Source organism: Toxorhynchites rutilus, chromosome 1 (genome assembly GCF_029784135.1).
Source record: "Toxorhynchites rutilus septentrionalis strain SRP chromosome 1, ASM2978413v1, whole genome shotgun sequence".
In the NCBI taxonomy this organism is placed as follows: domain Eukaryota; kingdom Metazoa; phylum Arthropoda; class Insecta; order Diptera; family Culicidae; genus Toxorhynchites; species Toxorhynchites rutilus.
This window is the reverse complement of record NC_073744.1, coordinates 45,892,094-45,910,207: the sequence shown is the minus strand read 5'-3', so window position 1 is coordinate 45,910,207 and position 18,114 is coordinate 45,892,094. Positions and strand designations below refer to the sequence as shown.

Genomic DNA, 18,114 nt, shown 5'->3' with positions numbered 1-18,114 from the left:
TTGTTCTAATATCTTGAAATGCTTAATGCACTGATGATATAACTATAACATCAATATCACAATTGCTTCTTTAGAGAAATCCCTTGGTTTCACTATAATTTTATATGAGAACTACATTTGAATTGTAACACAATCGGTGAAAATCTGACAACACTACTCATTATAGGTTGTGTTTGACGTTTCATTAGCGTGAGCACGTAGAATTTACCCGTTCATAAATATTTAAATTTCTCCCGTGTTTCATCAGTTCTCATCATCGTTAACAGTTTACTGTGATTGCTTGATAAGTGTTTCGCAGTTGACTATAAAATATAATCAAGTGTAACGTAATTTTCGTCCTAAAAATAACAAAATAAAGTGTCCGAAATTTGAATTCAATCTGTCTGAAGTTTGATTCTTATTCGCTTCATTTGAATAGCATTTTATTCGATGATTTTTTTTATGTTTTCAAACAAATAGGTACCAAAGTAGAAAGCTTAAAAGCCTATTGAACTAATTTATTCAAAATATCCACCAAATAATACCTGTGCATAATGTTTAGATCTGTTTTCTGCATCATATGCCTTAAGCGTCCGAAATATGATTCAGAACGGTATTTGTGATTATAAAATTATTTTTGGCAATGACATTTATTCTGAGGTCAATGTAATGGGGGGTGAAGTCCCCATCTAACGAGAATAAGTAATCGAGACGGCCTCCACCTGAAGTTACCGAGATGATGCGATCCTAACCGGACACCGATCCGCCGTCGGAGGCGGCGGTCTCTGGCTAGCGAATCTGTGTTCCACTAATTACCCGGTTAATTTGGAGCATAGGATACGATCCTTTAGTAAAGCTCGATCGAGATTTTGCGAGCAATGGATGGCATACGTTTGCCTGGTTCATCTGTGTGGCATTTATACCATGATGGTTCCGGGAATCTCATTTTACATAAGTTGGTAATATATACAAAAAATATGTACAATTTACTAATGTATTCAAGGATTCTTATAAGTGTAGACCGGAAGGGTGATGAAAGATGCTAAGATCGTTAGGAAAATCTCAAGCAGAACTGCCAGTGGAAAATCTCAAGCAGAACTTAATTCAAAGAAACACAACGGAAAATGTCAATGGAAACGCGGTATGATGGCTCTTGTCAGTTCAATGGGGGTTTAATTTGGACATCACCCACGTAGTATAGACGAATGAGACGTTCGAGGCATTTTTCATAGCGTGGCACGAATTTTTCTATTCCGAGCGCGAAGTGCGTAGCGTCCAACTTTTTGAAGTACGATGTAACTCCGTCACGAATTTCTTCAGTGTTATCGAATCGTTGACCGCCGAACGTCTGTTTCAACAACAGGAACGCCAACGGTCGTTGGTAACACACGATTATCCCTAAGGTCTTGACGAACGCATGGTTCAAGGGATTGAATGTAGGTCGTGATTTCATTTGCGTGATAGCTCGGCTTATGTCCAATCACTACAACCTAAACGCGCATCTTTATCGCATTGGGCTCGCAGCAAACAATCTTTGTGATTGTGGCGATGGCTACCACGACATCGAGCATGTTGTCTGGTCGTGTATCCGGTTCCATGCTGCTCGCTCTCAGCTCTCTAGAGTATTGGGAGCCCAAGGCAGACAATCGGATATCCCCGTCCGCGATATCTTAGGTAGCCGTGATCCTGATCTTCTGCTCCATCTATACCGCCGATGTCAACGTTTGATGATGTTTCCTCCGTTGTATCCCTGTGTCATATCCCTCCTATCCGATCGATAACCTTTTACTTAGTCGCGGCAATACACACACATACTCTTCACAGATACACGGTGTAACCGTTGGTTCCAAGCGCCATTTGAGCTCCACCCAAATCCAGAAAACAGGAAATAATTTACATTGAGTCCTAATTGCCGGTTACTTGGGAGTATTCAACCCTTTTACAAATGGTTTGAGTCCTGGGTAAGCAATACCCACCGCGTTAAACTGTCCAGTTGACCTACCGTCATCAAACGGGGTTGCCAACTGGGCAGAGAAAAAGAAATCGATTGTTTCCCCACACAAAAAGCTGGAAAAGAAAAAGCTCGGTAAATGACCAGTGCCGGCAAACGACTTAAAACATTTGAGGAAGTTAGAAGTGCGCGCCGGAACAAATCAAATGTTAAATTTTGAAGCTAGTGATAAGAAGTGGTGAAGGATTACTGATAGATGAAATAGTAGGTTAATTGAAATATGAAAGTGGAAAAAGTTAGTAACATTTGGTTTTGTTTCACAGTAAATTATACAAGAGAAAGAAATATCAGAGGAAAAAAGAAAAAGAAGGAAAAAAGGAGCAAAAAAAAGGTAACTTGTGGTTTGGTGTCACTTTAAACCTAGCTCGTATCTTAATACGCTGGACAGGTCCGTCCAGCGGGCCTTTTTTTTATGCGGTTTATTTCGTAGCTGTTTAGCTGCAGCAGTCATCGGCTACCAGAGGCACACGCGGACCCCACCATCTTTGTCCTGTTCGTCTACAGTATCCGCCATTGCGGGGAAACGCTGGCGAAAACCTGCAGATGGTGTAACATCTGTAGTCTGTTCACGAGACAGCTGCACCGTTAAACCCATACCCCTAGGGATACACTGAGAGCCCACACCACAGTTACCGCAAGTATCATGCATGATCGAATGTGACGTCACGTATAAAATAAATTAAAGAAAGATAGGAAATAATGAGGAAATAGTAATAACAGGAAAAGAAAGAGTGGGGTGGAAGAATAAAATAAATTTAAGGTTGTATAGTCTGAGAAAAACCTATAATTGTTTTCCTCCACTACGACTATCCCGTGAACCTTGTCGTCCTCCGGACTCAAAAGGAGTCGCCAGCCCTCGTCCTCATTTAGTTGGAAGTAGGTGTGCTGACACTACATAGCCTTTGAGCTAGAGCGGCTTGTGGGCTTAGCAGGTGGCTTCTTTGGTGCGTGAGGTGGTCTGGCAGTGCGAGACGATAGAGGAGAGCTCCTATTTGTGAGAGGTGAAAGTATTTACCAGCAACCGGCTAATGAATAAGCGACCCTGAGAACCCTATCCCAAATCCAAAGAGTTACAACGGGCCGAAGGTTGTGCAGCCCACTGATCATTCACCAAGAGCTGATGATTCTGCCGGCTAGTGACCATTCTATCCTGGATTCCTCGAGTCAAGAAAGACGCACCACGATTGATATAAGGTACAGACTAGGGAGGCGTTGCTGATTAATGGTCAGCTGCATCCCAATAGGAAGTCTTCCGTGTCGGGCACACGTACAGAGTATTGAAGATTGCAACATCCCAATTATGAGAACACTTGTAATACTAACCTCGAGCCAACCGCGAGTAATCAGTTACATATTACTAACATAGTTGTAAGCATTACTAACATAGTTGTAAGCAAATATTGAACTCCCAGCCCCGTTAGGCTGACGCCATATGAGCCTTAATAAAAATATATATTTTGGATAAAAAAAAGTATATAACACGTATAGATTTCATCTTTCGAATGAAGTGTTCATCATACCATTTCATTCAGTTGTTTAGGAGCTATTAACGCTCAAAATCTCGATCTCCGGTAACGATTTCGTTTTCGAAAATTTGAATTTACACCCCAGTATAGAAATTAAAGACGTAGTCCTACTTTAATAATTATATGAATTCTAATATGACAAATATGAATAACAGTACATGAGCAGCTTTTATTTTATCAACAAATAATAATACTGAAATACATCTCCGTATACGTTCAGCATCACTAAGCCATTCCGTCATTACGTCATTACGAGTCCCATCGTAACATAGCTAACAAGAACCCAACTACAATCGCAATACTTGTTGTAATTTTCGATGCACTCGAACTTGTTTTGCGTTGTAGGAACTTCTTTATTTCCTCACGGTTTTCCTCAGTGAATAACTTATTCGTGTCGTAATCCTCTACGCCACGCAGAATGGCGTTATATGCAGCTTCGCCAAAAACTTTTTCGTTTCTAGCTGCAAACGAAACAATAGTCGACACCTGTTCATCGGACTTAACGCGTGCTAGAATATTGCTGAAGGCTGATGCCACGTTCATGTACGATCCATGTCTGAAATTTATGAATGATTATAGTACGGTATGCTATTTGTACAAGTTCACCAACTCACGCTTCTGCCCATCGAACATAATAAGTCCGCAGATATTCAGAAAGATGATCCAGAGTATATGGATTACTAAGCAGGTACGAAAACGCGCTGCTCTTATCCTGTGGTCGAATGTCGTCCGAGCTGATAGCATCCATCAGTTTCTGAAAAGTTCCAAATGTGTGTTTGGAATATCTTTCACCTATCTAAGGTTTCAGTTTCTATGCACAGATGTTGCGACTTACGAAAATTTGCTCTCTGCCTTGCGCACATCCAAGACCTTGGAGAACTAGTATTTGCTCAGTGGCTACGTTGGTTGTAAGATATTCATTCCACAGGAAATCAAAGTGTTCATCTGTGCCTTGACGAATTCCTTCACAATAAACGATTTGTCGTAAGTCGGGGTGCACTCTGGAAAATGTGATAGAAATAAAAAGAAACATGAAAGTACAAAGGCACCAATATTCATACTCACTTCTCGGTACGATTTGTGAAAAACTTTCTGAATGTATCCTCTGCGACTTTCTTGCACGTGTCGTGCCCATAATTGCAAGCCCATTGAAGCGCATTTATTCGAAGATAAGTTAGAAGCCGTGCCTCGTCCTCAGCGGGTTGTACGAATTTCACAGAGTTGTATATCTTGTTGAAAAGCAGTAGAATGTATTTCTGGAAAACGGGCAGTTGTAAGACATGATGTGCGATAATAATGTTATACTGCTCACTCCAAACAGTTCTTCATCTTCGAGATGAATTCGTCGCGAAAGAGTGGTCAATCCATTCACCGCTGCCAGCCACGGCGGGTATTCGGTTTCGCTGCGCAGATAATCTAAAATGTCCAACGCAAAATCATAACTAACTACATCTGCTCGAGCCAAATTGAACAAATCGTCTACGATCTGTGCTCGGTTCAATACATGAATTCCACCAAAATTTTCCGAATTGAGAGCTTTGCTTATCTTAGCCCAGCTTTCTGTATCGTAATTCACCCGATAGTACCCAACTTGTTGGTTGTTGAGGATGAAATATGCGAGTTTTTCTGGTTCATCAATAGAGATTCTGTGGGTACGATCCATTACGATGATTGGCGTTGTATTTCTGAAGTCTTCCTGTTTTGTGGCATATGTTAGCAGCAACGGCCACAAGGTATTGTCTTCACTTGCAGACATATTATTCAACAGGAATCGTTTTTGTGTGATAACAAATCCACCATCGGTTTGATTAACGGTAACCAAAGGGTACCCCGATTGTACCGTCCAAGGTTCAATAAATAATCGGATCGAAGAGTGACCATGTTCGTTCAGAGCAGCAAACAGATGCTCAGGTCTGCTGGTTTTATATTCTCTTTCCCTGATGTACTCTCTTAGTGCCAATTTGAACACATCGGTAGTTAAGATGTGTTCTACCATTCTCAGCGTGACAGCTCCTTTATTGTACGAAATATTATCGAAAATTCCGCTTATTTGTGCCTGAGTGTAAACTGAGTGCGTCATTGGATGAGTGGACTCCAAACTGTCCATCTGCATGACGGCTTGCAGCTGTTCCACAACAAATTGATACTCCAAGTCCCATTTCGTTTCAACCAAAGCCGTGCCAAAGTATTGAAAGTACCGAGCGAAGCCTTCGTTCAACCACGTTACGTCCCACCATTCGCATGTGACCAAGTCTCCGAACCACTGGTGTGCAATCTCGTGTGCTATAACTGCGGCAATACGTTGCTGCTGAAGACTCGTGGCATCATCTCTACTGAACAGAATGTTCGTTTCACGATACGTCAAAAGTCCCCAGTTCTCCATAGCACCAGCGGAGAAATCTGGAACGGCTGCCATATACATACGAGTCATTTCCGGTACCTCGGAATAAGGATACGCAATCCATTCGTCGAGTGCAGCTAAGACATCAATACCAATTTGTAAACTGTAATCGGTTTGATTCCGTGCTTCAGATCTCGCTAGAATTCCCATATTAGATCGTTCATTAACAATGTAGTCTGCTACGATGAATGCTAGAAGATACGTGGACATCTCGGGGGTCTTTTCAAACACGTCCTTGACACGGCCATCACTGCAAGAAATGGTATGTATCCTCATGAATAATCCCATATTGTCATTTATTTATATTACCCTGACGATGTTGACGTTCGGATCGGAGTGTTTGAAAATGATTTGTGTTTCTCTAGTCGATTAATCGTGACTTGGAAAGTGGCTTTGAACTTCGGTTCATCGAAACATGGGAATGCGCGTCTCGCAGCGGTCTGCTGGAACTGGGTTGAGGCCATCCAAACTTTTTGATTGTTAACGTTGAAATAACTTCTATAGAATCCATGCATGTCGTCTCCCAATACTCCGACGTAATTGAAGATTAGAAAATATTCAACATCAATCGAGAGAGGCTGGTTTGTCGGAATAGTGAGGATTTCGGTTGCTTCATTATACGCTAGCGCCCCAATTGGTACTTCAAAACTATCGTCCGCGCGTTTCAGAAATATTGATTGGATTTGCATCTTGGATTCATGAAGCATAATTTTGTCGACACCCGTTTTATTTGGTTTTAATTTGATGACAGCAATACCGTCAAACGTGAAGGCCCGTTGAGCATCCTCATCCTCGAAATATGGCGTCAACTCGATATCGTAATGCAATGGCAGCACATCATCTACCAATCGATATGTCTCAAGATCGGTAGCTACAGGAATTACATCGGCAAGAGATGTATCCCTTATTTCACTAGGTTCTCCTGAGATGCGTCCAACGATCGCTACCAATATAAACACGAACGACCACCTCATTCTGTAAAAAAAACGTTAATGAGTGGATTTGCATTTGAATTACGATAAAATATTTCACGAGGTGAAGCTATCTCAGATACGAATTTTGAAATCTATATATATATAAAAATGGATTTCTGTCTGTCTGATTCTTATGGACTCGGAAACTACTGAACCGATCAACATGAAAATTGGTATGTGGGGGTTTTGGGGCCGGGGAAGGTTTTCGTGATAGTTTGAGACCCCTCCCCCCTCTCTAAGGGGCAACACAAATTTCTGCATTACTCGAGAATTCTTGAAGCAAATGAAACCAAATTAGGCATATTGAGGTTTTAGAGTGCAATAAATGTTTCTATGGTGGTTAGACTCTCCACCCTCCTCTCTAAGGGGGGGCTTCCATACAAATGAAACACAAATTTCTGCATAACTCGAGAACTAATGAAACAAATGAAACGGAATTTTGCATGTGAAGGTTTTAGGGTGCAATAAATGTTTTTATGATGGTTAGACTCTTCACCCCCTCTGTTTCGCACTCTACACAATGTAATACGTTTGCTCAACATGCAAGCAAACATTTTTTGTTCGAAAACATTTGAGTAATTTTGAAAAAAACGTTTCCGAAAAACCACTGTTTGTCCGCATAACAGACGTAGTTCCATACAGCTTTCATACATCGTTCGAAAATCAACAATTGTCAGTATTATGTGCTGTAAGCTAAATCTACATTTGAATCACATTCATGTCCAAACATGTCTGTCACGATAGTGACTTATTACTTAGTGTTTCCTAATAGAAGAATATAAGAAACCATTGAAATGCTGCTCATATAATTACTATTTTCTGTACACATGAACAAGCAATTGTGTTTTTTGATGTTATAATTACTTAAATTTCTGCATTTGAATCTTCAAGTAGGAAATGAAACAATCAGATCAGTAGTAAAATTAAAATAATATTGGTTCTTAGCATTATAACTCCTCGGATTCAACATTGAATTATTCCACATACTCAGCATTTACTCATACCGTTGGAGTATGCCATTTCACCATCTTTATGCGATTGATCGTGGTAAATCATGTTGCTAGAATTACCAACATTGCAGCTTGACTTTACAAATTCAATTAACTGAAAAAAAACCCGAACCTGCTGTTCTTATCATATCCCAGAGTATTCTTCAGGAAAAAAGTACTATCATTGACTTGCAACAAATCAAGAGCACCTTTTCCAGACATTTCTCTAAATTTCTTCCAAACCTTTTTGATTTTATGCGATAACAATTGAAACTACCGACGGAGACGTTTTGACTATTATCGGAATTGTATATACTAACGCTACAAACAGTGCAACCTGGTGATTACGTCTAACTGTGCGAACAAATGTTCATTGAAACGATTGATTGTCCGCATAAATATACGCAAACGTTTTCCAAATGGAAAAAATATGTTCTAATCCGCAAAATTCCCTAGGCCATCTTTTAGCCAATAATATCCTTCAACTGGACAGATCATTTCTTCGGAATTTTGCATGGTTATGCTTGTAGGCCAAAAAAAACAAAAATGCGTTTTCCCAACACTAATGGTGTTGTCGATTACGTCTCCTATGCAATCATGGGCAGTTCTGTTAGTCCATTTGATGTTTGCGCTAGCGAAATTGATCTTTGCTCGAAACTGGAAATGGATTTTAATGTGATGAAACGCACTCCTATATCTTCTTCTATCTATACCAAAAAAAGGATCGCCAGATGTGTTGATAAGATCAGAACTCGAGGAAGGAATTGTCCGATTTAGGGCTGTCTTTATTCTATCATATTTTCCGTATAAAACATATATTCCATGTAACGGAGAAACATGTTATTTACAAGTGGTTGAAAAATCTTGAACGAGAATTGTGTCTGAAAATAATCTGATATTATAATGATGAGTTTTGTTAGAAATACTAGGAATTTTATAGTAAAAATAAATTCAACAGAGACGAATAGAAGATCAATCAATGAACAGTTCTGCGATTGGACCCAAGAACTTGCTCATAGTAAGAAAATGTGAATGTTTGAAGGTATTGATAACAAAAAACAAATTTTTGGCGGGACGAAGTTTGCCGGGTCAGCTAGTGATTGATAAACAATCTATAGTCAACCTGAGGTTAGTCTTCGTGAATGCGTTGGGGAGAGAAGTCTTATTGTGGTACCACAAGGTAGACTCGATGTTATACTTCTTGGGCCAATGGACCAAGATAAAAAAAGGGATAAAAAAGTGATCTACATCAACGTAATAATTCCTGATCTCACTACGGTTAATATTAAAATAAACAAAATGTAATCTTAAAAAATTGATTAATTAAACATTTTTCATTCATCAACGAATAAATGATTATGTTTTGTATGAATTCATGTATGGAACAATCTCGTTACTGTAAATTTGTGTCAAAGACACGACCGCATTGTTGATGTAGGACTACGCTGTTATTTTATTCAAGTCGCTTGTTCATAATTTCGGATCATATTTTATAATGTTGCGAAATTTTAGAAATATTTCGCCTTGCCCTCTCAGAACAATACAAGAAATGCATTGAAATGCATTGAAAAATGTATGACCTTTTTCGCAATTGCCATACACTCGGCTACAGGCGATTATATAGAGGAACTGGTACAAATTCGGTACCCCATTTTGTTTTTGGACTTAGCTCTTGGCCAATGCTCGGAATTTCTTCATATTACGTCAGCTTATGAAGGGATCAATTGCGGACATTTCCCCGCAAACCGATTTCAAAAATCTTGATTTGGCTCGGAGCTTTGAGCATAGAAGTGAAACAACTCAAATTCGAGTACTCGAGATGCCTGGGTATAAATTTGGCACCCCATTTATTTTTATTTTTTCAATTTAAAAGAATCGTCCTGAAATCACTGAAAAATGTTTTTTTTGACATTTTCATACAAAATAAAAGTGAAGTACACTATCTTACGTAAATTAACTCAACTTTGACGAAAAAGCATGCAATTTCACAAAACAGGAACAAAAAAAAGATTTTTTCAAGGAAAAGTGAACAAATTTCATCTCGATTTATTTCTAACTAAAAAAGTAAAACGAATCAAAAGCCTTTACAAAAATCGCAAGCGTAGTTGCTGCATAGGCATGCAATACTTGGCATAGTGTATCATCAACACTATGTTTACATTGTGGTGCCAAATTACCCGCACACCGAATTTTCACTTTGGAATGAAATATATGAAATTTGTGATTAAAATCTCGATACACTTACTCGAATTCGTTGAAGAACATCAATTTCGTGATCCAAATCAGTTTTAATATTTAAAATCGGCTCACTATTCGATTTTTAATGATTTTTCAATAGACGCGCATGAAAAACTTTTGAGATTTCAAAAACAACAAAACTTGAATTTTTTTTAAACGCAGGTATTTTGGGTTTTTAGCATCCGACGTTTGTTACTACATTATTAGAACACTTTTTATTATTCACCAACAGAGCGCGCTCATTACCGCCGGAGATCCGGGTGGGTACCAAATTACCCACGGGGTACCGAATTTGTACCAGTTCCTCTACTTGTTGCATCAGCGTCATTATTCCACATCACATAACTACATCAATCTATCTTTGGCACCGCTTAGAAACAATAACAATGACAATACCTGCAAGTATCAAATATGTTAACTGCTTCGAATATAGAAAAAGACTGAATATTTGCCTCAGCCGAGATCCATCATTCATACCCTAGTGCAAATATTCCCCTTCCATTATCTCCCCTTCTTGTTTATATTATCGTCACCGCATAACTTGCACCACCAAATAATCGTCCATCATAGCATCAAAAATTAGGCGATTGTTGCATCGCGACAGGACCAATGTACACGGGAGCCGATACAAATGGGGTTTTATCGTAGCGAAGATGTGCTATGTAAAATGTAAACTGTGGTAAGTATGAAATGGGAGTAATATCGGCGCATAAACCAAAATTACCGTGGTAATTCGTCGCGACAACTCAAAGTATGGGGGGTCTCCGTAGCCACATTGGTTGCGCGTTCGCTTAATAAGCGATCGATCGATTAAAATTCGGCTCTGTTGTAAAATGCTAATGAGCCTAAAAATAAACAAAAGGGATAAAAAAAAGGTGTGACATCGTTATCCAGTTACTACATCATTGTAATCAACAACAAATTGATCTTTCACAATCGATCGCTCTGGTTGTTTACAAGCCACTTCAATAGATTGTCGCCATTCGTTCCGTTTCCACCGTTCCCGAAAGAGTCATTGAGCCAACTGTGTCTGAGAAGCAATACATCTGTCATGTCAAAACAAGACTCGAACAACAAAGAGCGTGAACAAGTGTTTGATTTTCCGAATTCCAACTCGAATGTTTCCAGCAGCGATCTGGTTAGGATGATTGCACAGCAGGGAAAATTGACACTGGAACGGATAAGTCAACTGGGAAATGAGCTGCGCGATGAACTGAGTAGAAGACTAGGAGGCATCAAGGTGGATTTAACGTTCACACCAAGGTGTCCCGGATTGAAAGCGAAGTAGATGCCAACACAGATGCAATTAGCAGATCTGTACTACGTTACGACCTAATCGTGAATGGGATTCCGTATCTGAAGGATGAAAATTTACCGTCCTATTCTCAAAGCTGGTTTGTTGTGCTGTGCTGCAGCTTCCATTTCGTTCGTGGGTATTCGTGAGATGGCATGATCCAACACTCGTGAGGGCAGCAACCGTTTCATACTGGTTCAATTCGCTATTACGAATCAACCAAATGATTTCTTTGGGAAAATCACTTCCTCAAATCGGCTTCAAGTCAGATAAAGGGATCTACATCCATGAGAACTTCGCAAAATGAAATCCAACACACTAGTTTTGAAGAAGGAAGCTAAACTGAAGCGGAGAAACGAAGAGCTTGAACCTTCTCTTCCCTCAATAAGTTTTTACTTTCCTTTCCGCTCTCTTCCTTTCATCCTGTGTCTCAGATCATAAAAGTATTATCTTCTTCTTGGATGGCACTAACGTTCCAGTGGAACTTTTGCCTTCTCAACGTAGCATTACTTGCGTCATTTTTATTAGTAATACTTGGTTGAGATTTCTATGCCGAATAACACGCCTTAAATGCACTCTGGAGTGGCAAGCTCTGGAATACGCGTGACCACAGTGCAACCCGGAAGAATTTTCTTTAATGAAAAATCCCCCGGCTAGAACGAGAATCGAACCCGAACCCCCGGCATGATAGTGTGGGACGCTAACCACTCGGCCACGGGAGCACATCAAAAAAGTATTATAGTATAAGTTATTCTTCGAATTGGTAATGTTGGGTTTTTTTTCGCGACAATTATATTTTTTGTTGTTTTTTTTTCTCATGGTTAATAGTTATTTGTTATATCAATTGGTGTTTAATTATTATTTTTCCCCTACTTGGTTTCTTAGTGCATACGATTTCCTTCATTTGATTTTAGCTTAATAACTATATGACTGTGAAAATAGCTAATGGGTTCCAGGGAAGAGATACATCTAACGAGTGCTGTTTACCGGGTATAGTAATGAAGTCCGCCCCAGAAACTTTCCATTTGTTGCATGAACTGCCAGAGCATTTGCGCGAAAAAATTTTTACAAAACTAGACGAATTGCGAAAAATAGCTCAAATTTCAAACGTCGATATAATATGTGTTAGTGAATCGTGGTTGAACAATACAACTCCCGATGATATTTTGAAGATTACTGGCTATCCCAAAGCGATACAGGGGAGCATAACACTGAGTTCATACTAATCGAAATCGTCATTAACGAGGAAAATATTCTGTTCGATTATTTCTACAATCCACCGGACTGCGATTGTTCACAACAAATGACCCATATTCTGAGCGATTTACAATATCAGTACCCCAGAATAACATTGATGGGTGATTTCCATACCAGCTTTTTGAACAGATTATCTAATAAAACTAAACGTTTTGAAAATTCTACGGCCAATTTTGCGCTAGAATCGGTAGGTCTTGAACCAACTCATTTCTTCAACAGTGCATCTTTACAAATTGATTTGGTTTAAGGTGAAGGTGGAAGCTAGCCATTGTAGTAGTATAGGTAAACCCTCGTGTAAAAATGGGGTAATAGTGTTTGTGAGAGAAGAGCAAAGCACACGTAAATAGATCAATTCACTTATCAGACTGTGTGGCGCTTCATTGACACGAGTCTTTGAATACATTTGAAAAAAAAAACAAATAACAATTCAATACTAAAGTAAAATGTATGAACGATATGTTCCGATGAACAATTGCAAATATAAATATATATAGAAGGTGCATTTGCATATGATTCTGATTATACGCGAGCGTAACATGAGCAAATTTATAACACATGCGAATTGGGGCTCTTTTGGTATTACCAAGCTCTTGCGCATAGTAACTCGATTTTGATAATTCCTTAATATTTTCCTTCGTTGATCGTATTGTTTTCACATATTCACGTTGGAAAGCCTTAACCCTTCTCTTTTTTTTTATATATCTGTATTATAGTGACTTTCAGCTCATTTGGCTGGTTCGTCACTTTTTACCTCCATTTTTGGAAGAATGTCGGGAGTGAAACCCTTCTCTTCGTTGGCCGAGGCATTTAGATTGAATTTAATATTTTTCCGTTTACTGTTTTTGAAAGCATAGGCAGCCGTGGCAGTGTTCCGAGCTCTGCAATACAATTTTCTTACCCAATGTTAAAGTTGCTAAAACTTACATTATAGACCCATTAAACGTAAAAATAATAATTGTATTGATATCAACACAATTTTATTCTATTGATTTTCATGACATGGGACGCTATGACTCCAGAATAACATTTTATTGAGTGGTTTTTATAGCTGTTTCGATGATGTTGTTTGGCATCAGTGTCGAAAAAATAACGATGCTTCCACCAATACAAACAAAACCATTGCTGAAGATTGAAAAACGAAAATTTCACTTTCAGAGCACTTGCTCGAGTTTTCCGACGTTCTTCACTATACGGTGCGAAAGCAGATGAAAATTTAATATCTTGTGAGTAATCGATTAAAGTTTGGTTGATATTACTTGATGGGAAGTGTGCGAAAACGATCATTTTCTTCACACTGTTTCGCAAAATTATTGATTTTCGGGCGAGGGGTGAGGGAGGGAGATGAAAGAAATGAGCGCCATTGTAGCAGCCATTTGTGGCTAGCTTCCACCTTCACCTTAAACCAATACTCTTGAAGATTTCATTAAGTTTAACCGGGTACGTTTCATGTCAAACTATGATTGAATCAATTGTCAAAACGTAAATTAATTAAATTGTGACTGAGAACGATCTTATTTATAAATTACAATCTGGATATCGCAGTGGTCACAGCACTAAAACGGCAATAATAAAAAAATTGTGACAATATAGGCCTTATTTTAGGTGGTTCCGGTACTGTTGCGCTCATTATGCTGGATTTTTCGAAAGCATTTGATAGAATGACGCGCAAGAATCTACTTTAAAATTTGAGTTGGCAATTTGTCCTCGATCGTAATGCTGTTCAGCTAATTAACTCATACTTGTCAAATCGTTTCAAAACTGTTATAAGTAACAATACTTTTTCACAGCTGTTGCCAGTAACATCCGGAGTGCCACAAGGGTCTGTGCTAGGCCCTTTAAGCCGGGTTTAGACGGTGCGAGTAAGCATACGAGTCGGTCTAGTCAGTTACTGCAGTGCAGCTTCTCACACCGTGTGAACACATCATGCCAGTTAGTGTCATTTGTAATCCGGCGTGCGAGCTACTTCAAAGTTTTTTGAATTTACTCGCACTCGCATCCCTCAAAACGTCAAAAACAGAATTTAACGTTCGAATCAGGGATACCAAATGTAAAGAAATGTCTCTATTTTTAAGATATTTGAAAATATGCGGAGATATTTATAGACTTGAAAATTATTGTAAAAACAAAACCCTCACAGTTTTTAAACGAAATCGTTATTATTTTGTTATGCACGCTGGCAGGGCATGCTTTCTTTTTGAGTAGTTTTCTTGAGAATCTCTAATATAGAATCATTATCAGGCACAATTTTCATTCAAAATTCATACACAATTTTCAAAGAATGTTCTAAGAAACAGAAAACATAATCGATTTAAAAAAGTACATTTTCATTCATTATGTTAATTTCTAACGCTTATTTATTCTACCTGCAAATCTACTATCATTTTTATGTCACAAATTGTTACACGAAGCAGCTGGTAAGGCGAAATGAATAAAATTTAAAAAAAACATTTTAGATTGCCATTTATAGCATCACATACTTCAGGAATTATCTTAGCTATGGATTCTTTCAGAGATCCTAAAAAATATCGACAACAATCTGAACGATATTCCAGAAGAAAGGCACATTAATGGCGTTTTTTAATTTCCTTCTTGTAGGTATAACATTCCTCATGAGTGTATCTTGGCGTTGTATTTTTGATCCAATGAAATCCAACAGTGTTTCCACTTATTCAGGTGTTTTTCTCAACACTACTATGTACTCTAGAGGATAATCATCGTAGAGTTCCTTCAATATTTTATTTGTTGCTCCTTTTCCTTGCATTCAATGCCTGGCAGAAATCCTTTAGCCTTTCTGCTTTTTCGAATAGTACCTTCAGTTCGAAGAAATTCTGCACAAAATATATTTATACACGGTCAGCGTGTATTTAGGGATAAAATTGTGCAACTAAATAAAATGAAAATCTCAGACGAAAACTGCCAATAGAGAAGTCGATTCCGGATCAATCATCTGTCAAATTCGGACCTGATAGCTGTTTCTGACTATTTGATGGACATTTGAAAAATCATCTGGCATCCCTGGTAAGCCAATGCAGTAGTATCTAGTTTCTCGTCAGGAGCTCACACTGTGTGCACGGACAAGGCGAGTCAACCAATTGTCAAGCGAGTTATCCGGCCCAGTAGCTGCTCACTGTCAAGTCAGCTACTAGCAACGTATAAATGGGCCTTTACTTTTCTCACTTTATATCAATGATCTTCCGGACAATCTAAATAATTGCAGCGTTCACCTTTTCGCAGATGACGTTAAATTTTTTTTTTATTGTTCCGGCTTATCGAACCAAGATGTTCGCTAAGTGGGCAGAAATTAATAAACTTCTGTTGAATGCAGATGAATATACATTTCACGATCCCAAAATGAAATGAAAGACGTATTCCTACGTCAAAAACGGAACGGATTCGGCCCGACTATACATTTTCTAACCGGGAAGCAAAGCAGAACAGAGGCAGCAAGAACGTAATCGCAGCGCCTATTTTAACAGAAGGATGATCAAATAATTTTCATCTGGCATCCGAAGGAGAACCGCAATTTTCCTGGCATCAAGAGGAGAACCGGTACCTGATCCAACACAAAGTGATGTAATGCTCGTGAAAATACAGATGATAACGGACAAAAACAAGGACAAAATTTCGGCATATTACCAACTTAATCTCGCGAGAAGTTAAATAAATCCATTCCAGAGAAATATGGCGCTTTTCAGGGCTACCGAATTTTTCACAAAAGAGTTTTTTCAATACAATCCATTATAACAGTTCGATGTATTTCGGGGGAAAGCTTGTGTGAATTAAGGAGTGTTTTTGAGCTTCGGACATTAAATTTCTACGAATTTGTTTTTTCCAGGTTGAAGGTGGCGTCAAAGTACAATGCATTGCAAACTGGATGTGAAATAAGGATTTTCCAGCAGCGAGAGCTGTGTTCTTCGATTGACAACAGAGGGGGAAAATTCGTTCCATTGCGATTGCTATAGTTGCCACAAAAAATCGATTCCGGATTTTCTGTTACCGATAAGTTATTTAAGTGTAGTCTCACGTCTCTCCGGTTATATCCACGACATGACATAAGTGCGAAGAATGTGATTGACCGAGTCATTATATGCATATCTTTGGGGCTTCTTTTAGCATTTGAAAATTGAAACCAAAAGTTCCTTGATGCACATCTGCTTTAACTCACCGTTGATTTTTAACACTTTACATGACAATCAAAGCAGTCCAAATCGGATACAATGAAGATGTAGCCGATTGTGTTTTAAGTCGCCGTAAGAGCTCTTCAAATCATTTCTTCCGTGATTTTCCAAACAAGTGACGATACAATGACATTTGCCACACGAAATATAATAAAAGCATGTTTTTAAGTGACTAAACCCAATTTTTTCACCATCACTGAGTGCTTTTGCAGATATTTTCATATGATTTCAAATAACTAAAATAATTATTATGTTCAGCCATGTTCACTTTCGATACTTTGATGAAAATACTCTAAGTTTCACATAGTCAAGATAACTGTTAAAAGTTTTTGCGTAACGATTTTTTTGCAATTCTTCAAACACCACTACACGATCCTATCAGTAATCGCTTTTCAGATAATTTTATGTTTCACAGTTAAGAAACATTTATTTTGTTAACATTGATACACGAATCATACACTGTCATGAATAATCATTGAAATAAACTATTGAACATCTGATAAACGTAACAGCTGTATTCACTCGAAGTTTGGTCGAATGCGCTCTCGTACCTGATGTTATACAAGACACACCACCAGTCTCAGAAGATAACTAAAGCACACTCTTCGATTTATTCAATGGGTACTTCCAACCATCCCATTACGACGATACTAAGCTTTAGCCCCAATTGACGTGGAGTTTTTATAGTACAGTTCAATCACGAAAATGATTGTCAGCGATCGCGATTTAACTCGTTATTATCAGACCCATAAAACCTCAGTACATGCATTATTCGAGGCGCTTCTGAACGTGTAAGGTAGATAATATAAGACATATGTTCTAGGAGTATCACATCGCTGTCCAGATAAGATTCCACCCATTCATCGATGAGATGGGGCGCCTCTGGTCTCATTGATTGCTGAATTGAAAATTATCTAGGCACACAGTTATATGAAATGTATTAGAATAATCATTTCTACTTCTACAACATACTTTTTGATGGTAGTTTCTTCCGATACTGAAGGTAACATTCATCGATTCTGCGAATTGTTTATTGAAAATGCGAATCGCTCAATTGACAACGTTGGATTGAGCATTTCAAATTATTCCAATGATCTGCAACAATATTTGATAAGAGTTGCCATGTACATTGATAAGAATAATCGAATTTGTCGTTATAAACCACCATCATTGAGTATCTGATAAACGTATGAACGTATCAGATTGTTCGTGTTTCAACCCCAAACCGGTTAATACATTTTTGTTCCCCAATTCAACTAAGTTATAA

General features: G+C 38.5%; 1 protein-coding gene across 1 annotated transcript; it reads right to left on the bottom strand.

Moving 5' to 3' along the window:
- Nucleotides 1-3,665: 3,665 nt before the first annotated feature.
- On the bottom strand, nucleotides 3,666-17,495 carry LOC129763438 (membrane alanyl aminopeptidase-like). Its single transcript, XM_055762505.1, has 7 exons — nucleotides 17,399-17,495; nucleotides 6,227-6,892; nucleotides 4,829-6,167; nucleotides 4,582-4,772; nucleotides 4,352-4,517; nucleotides 4,131-4,270; nucleotides 3,666-4,072 (listed from the first exon to the last, which is right to left on the bottom strand). The coding sequence occupies exons 2-7, from the start codon at nucleotides 6,889-6,891 to the stop codon at nucleotides 3,766-3,768; spliced, it is 2,808 nt and encodes a 935-aa protein (XP_055618480.1). The 5' UTR covers nucleotide 6,892; nucleotides 17,399-17,495; the 3' UTR covers nucleotides 3,666-3,765.
- Between the last annotated feature and the right edge of the window lie 619 nt (nucleotides 17,496-18,114).